Raw genomic sequence first — 11,685 nt, forward strand, 5'->3', positions numbered from 1 at the left:
CCAGCTACTCGGGAGGCGGAGGCAGGAGACTCGCTTGAGCCCAGGGGTTGGAGGTTGCTGTGAGCTGTGATACCACGGCACTCTACCCAGGGCTTGAAGCTCTGTCTCAAAAAAAAAAAAAAAAAAAAAGCGGGGGGGCATGGACTATATGCAATGCACATATTTTCAGCATTAGAGTGGCAAATAAGCATAATTTTCTCTGTCGGCCGGCTCTGCTCTGGGTACAAGCCCTGCCCATTCACCCTCTAGAAATCTTCCTGATGTCTGGTTTCGCTACTTTCATGGGTTTATATTCTAGGTCTCTCCCTCCCCCAAGACAGAGGAAGAACATTTAAAGAGGAAGTAATAAAGGGAGATTGAAAGGAGCATATTGTTACTTATATATTGTTTGGTCCGACTTAGGAGGTGAACTCAGTGGAAAAACTTGACCATGCCCTTCTGTGACCTTGGCAGACTGCCCACTAAGTCTCAGCATTCTCTACTTTCCTCAGAGTTGATTCCTAGGAATTTCATGCATATCCAGACCTTTGAAGGGCTGTTTTTTCATAGGTATAAAGAGAACCAGGGATTTTTATGCTAAGCCCTGCATTTATTTTAAATTTTGAGTCTTCAGGCACCATTTGCAGAGAAAAAAGAGCAAGAGACTCATGTGGTCCACTCAGAACAAGAAAAGGAACAAGACAAATAGTTAATAAATCAGGTTTATGCCTATTCTGACCAAAAAAATATTATTTGAGCATGGTGTTCCTTCTTTGATATGGAATGACACTGTTAATTTTTTCTTGTGTTGTGTCTAAGCGTAACATCATGCTCCTACAGAGGACAAGAGTGCTGTGCACGTGCCCTTTACATGCCAGATAGCCCACATTTAATTACACTCAGCTTTCAGTGGCTCACACCTTTAACCCCAGCACTCTGGGGAGCTGAGGCAGGTGGATTTCTTGAGCTCAGGAGTTCGAGACCAGCCTGAGCAAGAGTGAGACCCCCATCTCTACTAAAAACAGAAAAACTAGCCAGGCATGGTGGCAGGTGCCTGTAGTCCCAGCTACTTGGGAGGCCGAGGCAAGAGGATCACTTGAACCCAGGAGTTTCAGGTTGCTGTGAGCTGTGACACAATGGCCCTCTACCCAGGGCAACAGAGTGAGACTATCTCAAAAAATAAAATAATAATAATTATGCCCAGCTCATTCGTGAGAGGCAGTGCCAGAAACAGAGAATGGGAGATTCAGAAACCCCTGTGACAGGGAGGACAGGTGGCTAGAGTGTGGGGGCTTTGGGTGACAGAGGGCGGGGCTAAACCCAGTCAGAGAAAAGAGCTAATGGCATTTATCTTTTCATTTCGGTTTTTTTGTTTGGTTGGTTTTTTTGGCCTCTTCTCATGATCAGTATTGGAACTATTTGACACCCCCCCCAAAAGCAAAGATTTTTCCATTTTGAAAACTTTCCACCCCAGCATCCAAGAAAAATCAAACTCTACTGTCAGATTAATTTATCCTGAGTAAATATTTTGGTTCCTATTTATTACTTGTGCCCTCCTAATTGCTTCCTATTAGTTTAGGTTCAAATGAGGAAGATGCATGAAATACCATAAAGTAGAGGATATAAACCTCTCCTTTCAGGAAAGGGTACAACCACAGGCCGATGAGTAAAGGTTAGAGCAAACCACAGTGTTTAACTGTTGACCATAAGAAGCAAATAAAATCTCATTTTTACCCCAACATATGAAAAGATATAAATATAGAAATATACAAGGTTTTACTTGGCTGTTATTGATAGTCACTAATAACTTGAATGCCATTCTTAATTATTTGCTGATGTCACTTAACGGCATTTCTCTAGTGATGGACACTGTTAAAACAATGAGCAAACCTTCCTAGGAAAGGCCGTGATCATAGAGAAAGGAGTGGGTAACATCACACCCAACCAGCAGCACTGCTCAGTTCAAGAGGGTAGGTTGGAAGAGGAGAAGCAGAAAATCTGGACTTTTTCTTTAATTGCCTCTGAATTGTTTGAATCGTCACAGCAAACATGCATTTATTATGCGATTAAAACAAAATCCAATAAAGTATAAGTTATAAAAGAACATTTAAAAACCTATATTCTATAAGTGTCATCAATTATTATTTTCTACCCAGTAAAATGGCAGCAATCATACAATATGAAAATCATTAAATCATGCTCTATGAATGTTTAAACACAAAAATATTTGAGAAAAAAGACAGTGGTAAAACAAATAAGGACATGTTATCTGTGAGCTAACCCTAAACTTCCTCACGAAGGGGAAGTAGCCCCTTTTATTCAGATCTTGAGCACTGAAGTCCATTTCTCTGCAATGCCTTTTACCCTGAAGATGACTCAGAAGCACCTGCTGTCACTCTTCAAATCTACACCTCAGCACGGCATCCCAAGTTGTTCTGCCGATGGGGCCCTCACCACACATCATGACTGCAAAGCAGAACTAAAAGCTGCAGAGCTGTTGACACTCCTGTGATAAGCAGGGCTGTAAATGCCTGTTAACAGTCCCTCATGTTTGCTCTCCTATGATTTATGCCTGATTTATAATGACCAGCATGGGCAGACTTCACTTCAGCAAGAGCGCAGTCAAGTACTACTCCTGGGACACCTCTGCCCTCTTCTTCCCCAGAGAGTAGAGCAGATGCTGTTTCATTAAAAGCACTCCAAATTCATATTCAAAAGGCACAGATGAAAGAAGTCAGCAGTGGCAATTAATTTTATAGACTGGTGCTGCAAGGGCGTAAATCTTTCTCAGGCCATCTTTTTTTTTTTTTTTTTTTTGCAGTTTTTGGCCGGGGCTGGGTTTGAACTCGCCACCTCTGGCATATGGGGCCAGCGCCCTACTCCTTTGAGCCACAGGCGCTGACCCAAGCCATCATTTTTTAGCTCATTTTTCCCACTCAGCCCCTCCATGGCACTGAGTACAGGTATAAATGTTTACTGGCATCTTTCATGCTGCCCTGTACAAGCCTGGTGAATAGTACCACTGCCTTACAAAAGAGCCAGAACAGAATACAAAATTAAGTGTGGGACAGTGATAGATTATTGAAACTGTAACACATGACTGTCTAGAAGTCTAATTTTATAAAAGAGTCTGCCCCTTTGTTAACTTAAGATGTTCTTTCTGACTGATTTGTTATTTGATTAGTCTAACAATGTTCAGTAAATAATAAAGCAAGGAATAAACCCAAGGTATTATTATGATTTGAAGACCTTATCAATTCTAACATTTCTAACAAATAAGCTGATGCCAGAGAGAAGACAGGAGGCTGCAGGGGCCTGGGGAACAAAGCACAACTCCTCCCTAAAGGAGCCCTTCCTGCCCCAAATCAACATCAGACACGGCCGGAGTGAGAAGGGGCTTCCCTGGTTCTGGTGGACACGCTCTCCTGGAGACCTGACCCTGCAGCACATGCACACTCTTCACGACCCCCACATTTCCTCTGACCTCTGTCAGGGCAGTAATTCAAGGCCTGTCATGCTGCGATGGAACCTCTGAGTTTATTTCTGCCTCTTGCTGACCTTGTAATGGCTTCATTCATAACAACCCTGTGCTCTGTGGTGCCAATGGAAATAGCTCATGCAAGGTCCATCATCCTAAGCTAATAATGGGAACCAAACAGGGAGGAGTGCTCATGGAAACGTACAATTCTGTAGAATCCCAAAGCCACCTGGGCTGTAGCAAACCTCGTTCTCTTGGTTTCTCTCCCCTCCAAGACCTGCACACGGAGTTTCTGTCCTCAGGCGTTAATCTTCCCCTCTCATCTGTAGAGATCTCCTTACTGATACTCACATTTAAAGAAATAAATATGAACTACTGACACATTTGGAAACGCAGCTGGCCGAGCTCCTCTTCCCTACCTTAGTGACTACAAGTTGTATGTGGTTATTTTCACAGCCGTAACCAGTTACAGCTTTTAGCAAAGGCAGCTTTACATTGGCATTTACCTTATTTATTTTTAGGTATCTTTAGCATTTTTGAAAGACTTTCCCAGCAGCAAGGTCACCTCAGTCAAGGACAACTCACTGCACAGCTGAGTCCAGGCAGGAGATCTCTTCTAACCAGGAAGGAGGAAGCACAGACACGCAGAAGTACTCACAGTTTGGGTTTGGCAAGCAGAGGTGGTGGCTCCTTACTGGGCGAAGGCAGGACAGCAGGTGCTGGAAGTGCGCTGTCATCATTCACTTTGCCATTAATCAGTCCATTTACTCCATGGCGTGGATGGATCCCGTTGGTTTCTGTCTCTGCAGAACCGCATTTCATATGAAGGGCTGCTGTGCTCAGGCCTGCCTTGGGACTTCTCCCCTGCTGCACCTCAGAGGGTCTCTTTAAAACCAGGCTGGGGGAACTTGTCTCCAAGACTGGAGGGGGAGGTGGGAAGTGCTGGAAGTGATCATCACTGAACTCTCCTGCTGAGTTACAGCCATAGTTCTCAGTGTTGGCTAAGGAAGGGGGAAGAAAGGGAAAAACAGTAAGGAGCTACTAGTTCAACAAGCTATTTTCACACTGTCTGAGGTCTTCTGAGAATCTCTGGTGTCCTGCTAAGTTGCTAAAGATGCAGATATGGGGCTCTCGAGTGATTCTCTGATTCTCAGTGCTTGCTGGGAGTCAGCCACCTGCATCTCTGCCTGACTGAGCCCACAGGTGGAGAAACAGCTACCAAGTCATTATCAAAGTTCACATGAGAACTAAAGACAATTGGGTGAAAAGTGACAACAGAGCTGCAACAGCTGACAACGCTCTGTTCTCCCAAATCGGGTCCCTGGGCCTGACTGAGCACCCTGCCTGTCTCCGCAGACAGACCCAGCTATAGAGGCTTTGTGACATTCAGTCTATGAGGTGTCCCAGAAGTCACCCCTCGTGAAACTATAGCTAAATGTGCATTTACAGGATATTTACAGAATATTCTCTATGTGTTGATCATCTCTTTGCAAAATTTTGTAATGAACATTTTGTAAATAAAGGCACATTTAACCAGAGTTTCCCATTTTCCCTATATATGGCGACATCAGGGTTAACTTCTGGGACGCCCTGTATTTTATAGCTAAGAAAGGTAAAGCCCTGAGTCAAGAGTGTTTCATGGTCTAATAAAGGTTATTTCCATATAAGGTGATTGTCCCAACTGCACCTCAGTATACAGGAGAGGAACAGTTGCTCTCGACAGATGGAGACTGTGTCTTCTTTGGAGCCTTCACCTTGCCCAGAGCCCAGCAGAGCTGCCAGTACATACTCAAAAGTGCTCTGAGTATACAGAAAGCTCAAAAGTACTTGTCACTGTTGGCTACATCATGATCATGAACACATTCACCCCAGACGAAAATGAAAATATTACATAGCAGCATTTGCCACTCAGCCTACAGAGCCCTGGGCGCTGGCCGTGTACAGCCTCTGTACAGGCCAGAACTCGGGGTCCTCCTTGCTCTACGATCCCAATCATGACCCTGAGGTTCCTTTTAACACGTTACCACTCATTTGTATCAGCCATTTTCCCACTGAGACGACCCTTATGTTTCTTTTACTAATTAACATGAGCCAGCACGCACAGCTACAGCAGCCTAAACCTGGTGTGCCTGGGCCTCTGCTGCCACCTAGCACCAACTCCAGCTCTTCCAAAGGAATCTGAGTGAGAGCCACTCGTTCTCCTGGCTTGGTCCGGCTCAGTCCTCTCACCACCTGTGGGCTGACCCCTTGACTGTGTGAATTGCATGTGCCAGGCTTGGTCAGAGAGAGATTTTAACAATCTCTGTAAGATGAATAATAGAGATAAGGCAATTAAAGTAACCTGAAGTGCATTTGTAATCGTAGAAAATAGTCAACTAAAATTAAAAAAAAAAAAGGAAAAAACTATTTCACTACCTTCCTTAGTGAGATTTTAAATTTTGAAAATATCCATTTTTGAATTTGATTTCAAAAATACAAATATTGCTTATTTTTCGTATCAGTTTTATGATGTCACTGACATAGATTACCAATGAAATTTGATTTCCAAGATTTTTACATCTTCTCTGAGTTTGCCTTGCATTACCTTTTATATAAGTAGATTTATCTTGTATGACCTTTGTACATTTTTCAGTGGTGTGTTAGACAAGGACTTATTTGTACAAGTATCTTGGGATCACAGGCACTGGCACTGCTGAGAGCAGGGGCTGCATCTCTGCTTTCAAGGTGGCCTTCTGACAGGGACTGACTCTGGGTCAGCACAAGAGAGTTAGGAAACCAGCCCCATTGTTTCCAAGATTGCACAAGTTAAAACAACAGCCCCAGTGTATGCTCAGCTGCTGCATTACCACCCTCTTTTTGTTTTCTCATATCTCTACTTATCCTAACCTCCTCCCTCTGCTCCAAAGCCTGTTGTCTCACAATGAAAGGCATGAGGGCAGCTCCTGGGGCGGCAGGTGTTCCTGAAGGCTGGGTGCACTTCCTGGGACAGCGTCCCTCTGCTGTGGCCACCCCACACCCCTCACCTACCCGAGGTGACAACCAGCTGGGCAGTGCTTGTGGCCGACCCATACTCATTTCTGGCCAAGCATGTGAAGATCCCTGCATCTTCAGGGAATGTTTCTGCGATAACCAGGGTGCAGATTTCTTCTGGAAGAGGAAAGAGTAATTCATCAGAGGGAATTCACAAAGTACTTTCAGGAAGTCAGACCCTCTGCCTTTCTACAACAAACAAACTAGGTAATGCTGACTACAGAATTGTTTTACAGAATGTACACAATAGAATCTCTTTATGTTTAGTTCAGCAATTTAGTCTGGGAGACAAGGCTTTGGTGTCCGACCCATTCTTTGTGATTTTAAACAGCAGTAGTCTTGGTTTCCTCATTTGTACAGTGGGGATAGCATACGCCTAATGGGTCATCTGTGAAGATAACACAAGATATTTGCAAGTATGAAACTAACTGTGCTTTGCATGTAGAAGATTCTGAGGGAAATGTTAGCTTCATTCTTCTGTCACAGCTACCATTAAACAATTTACTATGTCATTATTAGTAGCTTATTTCTGGTTCTCTGACTTGAATATATCCTGTGAGAGCAGAAACAGGTATCTCATACATGAAAGGCACTCTAATTATTTTTGAATAAATACATGGATGAGGTTTAGATTGCAGAAAAAAGTAAACAAGCTTTCTAAAGGAATTCTCAGTAAGACTAGTCTTTCCACAAGCTTCATTAATGTGTTTTAAATGTAACTGAACAGAATTCATTGTATACGAACTTTCAAGATTACTTTTATGCATAAAATAAGGTGTATGCCTGCATATAGTTGATGACCAGCTGAACATATAGAATAGTTACACTTTTTAAGAAACAAAAGAAGAAAACACAAGCGTAGGAATGTTCTTTGAGTGATTTTCGTGAAGTGATATGTCACAATGATTTTTATAATTCTTTTTTTTTTTTTCTCTGCAGTTTTTGGCTAGGGTTGGGTTTGAACCTGCCACCTCCCGCATATGGGGCTGGCACCTTACTCCTTTGAGCCACAGGTGCCGCCTGTCACAAAGACTTTTACTAGATAAAATTTTAAGCCCATGTCCCAAAATTTGTCCAGCTTTTCTTCTCTTGGAAAATTTCATATAGCAGGATGAAAAACAGCAGTGACAATATGGCCACATTTTGTTGAGAGAGAGAAACATCACAGCTCATGTGGTTCTGACATTACAAAAGTGAAGAAAGCCATGAGGAATGAGACAAGCCAGGCTGTTAGTACTGAATTTCCATCTGGTAGCATCTTACTTGAACAAAGGCCTATAAGACATCTGTAAAATAAATTTTAGTAAAGAATGGAAATCAGGAAATGATTACTTATGTCAGATAAAGGCTCACCTATCTGTACTTAAAAAACTGTCTGCAGAAACATTTAAACTTATCAATAATTATGATCCATTTTAATCCAGTTTTCCTAGATTTACTTTCCTCAGGTTTTCTTTCTTTCTTTTTTTTTTTTAAGAGACAAGAGTCTCACTTTGTTGCCCTTGGTAGAGTGCGGTAGCATCACAGCTCACAGAAACCTCCAGCTCTTGGGCTTAGGCAATTCTCTTGCTTCAGCCTCCCAAGTAGCTGGGACTACAGGTGCCCGTCACAACACCCAGCTATTTTTTGTTGCAGTTTGGCTGGGGCTGGGTTTGAACCCTTCACCCTCAGTATATGGTGCCGGCACCCTACCCAGTGAGCCACAGGCACTACCCTTTCCTCAGGTTTTGACTTCAGGGCATAAAACAAACTACTAAATCAGAAACTACTAATCATAACTTCTATTGATTACAGTTACCTAAAAATTACTTAATCACAGTAACATCTCCCAGAAGGCTAAATGGCATTCTTCTTGGATACACTTAATAGTTGGTTAAACACAAATAAAACCCAGATTTTCTTGGTGAAAACTCATAAAATGAGGATAAGCAAGGATAAGATTACTAGGTCCGCTGGATAATCAGGGTTATTTTCATAAACCTTCCCAGGTTTTCCGCCCCTAGAAAGGAAGTCAGCTTCCACCTTGCAAATCACATGGTTTGCCTAACACAATTGATAAAAAAGAACTCTCAGCTAAAACCAACAAGATGAAATTCAGTGTAAATGCAATGCTTTCATTAGTATTTATAAAGGACTCTTAAAAGTTATGAACCATATCATACATAGAGAAGGATACTTTAAATGTGCAGGTCCAGGAATAACAATGAAAGAAATCCCTGTGTACCTACGATTAAGTATAAGGATAAAATATGACCAGTGCTTTAGAAATGCCTCGTCTGACCTCCTTCAGCTGAATCTTCCTTCTTCTAAGGAGATAGCAATTCTTTTGATTTTCTGTGGATATTTACTACATATGTCTGTATCCTTAAGAAATGCATTTTTAGTTTTAAAAAATTGGGTCTCACATACACATCTGGTTATGCAAAGAAAAGGCAACCTTGTCATGTTTAGAAAAAACTGTCAGGAATCACTGCATGCCATAAACCACTCCAATGTCTCTGGAAATTTATAAAAGCCCCACAGGTGCTCTGTGGGCAAGGCTGAGAGTAGGAATCTCAGGTTTGCCTCAGTGGGGACCTCAGTGTGGGCAGGACCTGGATGGCCAGCAGGCCAGCAGGGAAAGTTGATGAGGAGTCAGCTCCACGTGGTCAAGCTCCAGCCGGAGTTGGAATCTCGGTGCTCTGCCTGGACTCACATGCTCATGATGCAAGGCTGTGGCCAGTGGGACTCCCTTGCCTCCCATGGGCACTTGGTACCCTGAACCGCCTCATAGCTGCCCTTCCTGGGCAGATTCTCTCATGGTGAAGCACATCCCCCATCAAGGCTTGTGGGGAAAATTTGTAAGACCTTGCAAGTCTGAAAATATCTTTACTAGATCTTCATGTAAAACTGAACTGCTGGTGAAGTGTAGAATCGCCAAGTGGGAGGTAATTTTACGTCAGAACATTGAAGGTCTTATTTCACTGCCTGTGTCCAGTGCAGACTGCTGGGAAGGCCCCACTCTGACCTGCATGGTCTTGACACACCTGCGGCTCCCTCCTGGACACTTGGATCACCACCTCTTGTTCTGTGTATGCTGAATCTCTTGGTGATGTGTACTGCCCTGAGTGTGCGCCATGCACTGTTCCATAGAGAGGGCTTTCTCCATCTGGAAACTGATAGCAATTCAGGAACTTCTTTGAATTATTTTATTGATGACCTTATTGATGATCCCTCTGTCCCTTTTCTCACTGCTTTCCTCCTGGACCCCTATCAGGCACAGGGGGCCGACCGGGGCTGGTTCTCTCCTACGTCCCTTCTTTGCCTCTTTGCTGTACTCTGTGAAAAGTTTCCTCAGCTTGATTTCTGCAGCCAACCTTTTCATTCCAAGGACATTCTTTGTCCTCCCCTCCCATTTTTTAACACAGCTTTTCTTTTTACTTCTTGGATGCATAATTTTCTTGTCTGAAGAGAGATTTTGTTTTAATTTATCTTGTATTTTATTCTCTTCGTAAATTTGTTTTCTCTAAGTTGTTTTGGTAACACTGCCCTATTATTTTCACCTATGACATTCATGTTAGAGGCTTTCTCCAGATGTCTCTTATCTCTGCTTGTCTGATGTGACTCTGAACTGATGTGATGTTGACGCCTTCCCTGTGGCATATTCTTTGTAGGAGAAACTGCCCAATCATTATCTATCGATTATTTCTCTTGGGATGTTGAGTTTGGGATGACATCCAGGGCACCATGACACACAGTTTGGGGATCACAGGGTTTTATACAGCCAACTTTTGCCACAGCCCTTTTTTGTTTAATCTACCATCCTAATCTAAAACTTGCATTAAGTTTTTTTTTTTTTTTGAGACAGAGCCTCAAGCTGTCCCCCTGGGTAGAGTGCTGTGGCATCCTAGCTCATGCAACCTCCAACTCCTGGGCTCAAGCGAGTCTCCTGCCTCAGCCTCCCAAGTAGCTGGGACCATAGGCGCTCACCACAACGCCCAGCTATTTTTTGGTTGCAGCTGTCATTGTTGTTTGGTGGGCCCGGGCTGGATTCAAACCTGCCACCTTGGGTGTATGTGGCTGGCGCCTTAGCCACTTGAGCCACAGGCGCTGAGCCTTAAGTTTTTAACTGTGTACAATCTACTGGGATCTCAACAAACATCCCCAGCAAACAACCCAACACTCAGAACAATTAAATAAGTAAAAATTACTTCACATTTTGAATTACAGAATCAAAACAGAAACCACACTGTGTAAGCTCTAGGCGGGGGTCACAGTGGGCAGTAGAGTAACATTGAAAGCAAGCTGCATACCTTATCGGTGTAACCCTCCAACCAGTGAGGTATGTTTTGTATTTTTAATTTTGTATGCCATTAGACCAAGATATAGAAGTAACCCAATGCCGTCTGTGGCTGTTTCCAAACAGCTGAGCAAGAGCCGGGGCTTTAACAGCTGCCAAGGGAGTCTTCTGTTCCCCACCCTAGACTGTCTTTGAAGAATTCAATGAGTGTAAAGTCAGAAGGTCAAGAAGGCCAGACAGGTAATGTGGAGGAGGGATGCTGGTCTCAGGCAAGCTGACTAGCTATTAGTTCACAAGACAGTCTGAAGAGGTCCATGATGCAAGCTGCCTTCTGTCTAGACACAGGCGGGTGAAACACATCAGGCAGACAGCACAGTAGTGACAAGAAAAACCTGTTCAGTTGCACAAAGGCACTGGGAGGCAACCTGCTATTTCCTGCTTTATCCAAATATCTAGTCCCTAATGGGGCTATATCCAGGCACTAGTGATCTTTTTAGTTTTATTTCTAGTACTTTAAAACATCTTCCCCATGAATGAGGAAGAACAATAAAGGAGAAGAGAAAAAAGATTAAAAGAATGAGGGAGTGAAATAGAGAAAGAGGAAGAGAGAGAGGAGAGAGAGGGAAGAGAGGGAAGAGAGGGGAGAGAGAAGAGAAAGAGGGAGGAGAGGGGAGAGAGAGGAGAGAGAGGGAAGAGAGGGAAAAGAGGGGAGAGAGAGGGAAGAGAGAGGAGAGAAAGGGGAGAGAGAGAAGAGAGAGGGAAGAGAGGGGAGAGAGAGGAGCGAGAGGGAAGAGAGGGAAGAGGGGAGAGAGAGATGAGAGAGAGGAAGAGAGAGGAGAGAGAGAGGGAGGAGAGAGGGAGGAGAGAGGAGAGAGAGGGAGGAGAGGGGAGAGAGAGGAGAGAGAGGAGAGAGAGGAGA

The 11,685-nt window shown here is 43.5% G+C and overlaps 1 protein-coding gene across 1 annotated transcript in view; it reads right to left on the reverse strand.

Moving 5' to 3' along the window:
* PALLD (palladin, cytoskeletal associated protein) overlaps nt 1-11,685 on the reverse strand; it is a 240,054-nt gene that overhangs the window by 112,067 nt on the left and 116,302 nt on the right. Inside the window, exons 8-9 of the mRNA XM_003803530.2 lie at nt 6,485-6,604; nt 4,116-4,458 (exon numbers count right to left, since the gene is read on the reverse strand). Of these exons, the coding sequence (XP_003803578.1) occupies nt 4,116-4,458; nt 6,485-6,604 (463 nt within the window). The remainder of the gene's footprint in view (nt 1-4,115; nt 4,459-6,484; nt 6,605-11,685) is intronic.

This window comes from Otolemur garnettii, unplaced genomic scaffold (assembly GCF_000181295.1).
Source record: "Otolemur garnettii isolate 467f Iridium unplaced genomic scaffold, OtoGar3 scaffold00324, whole genome shotgun sequence".
NCBI classification, from domain to species: Eukaryota; Metazoa; Chordata; class Mammalia; order Primates; family Galagidae; genus Otolemur; species Otolemur garnettii.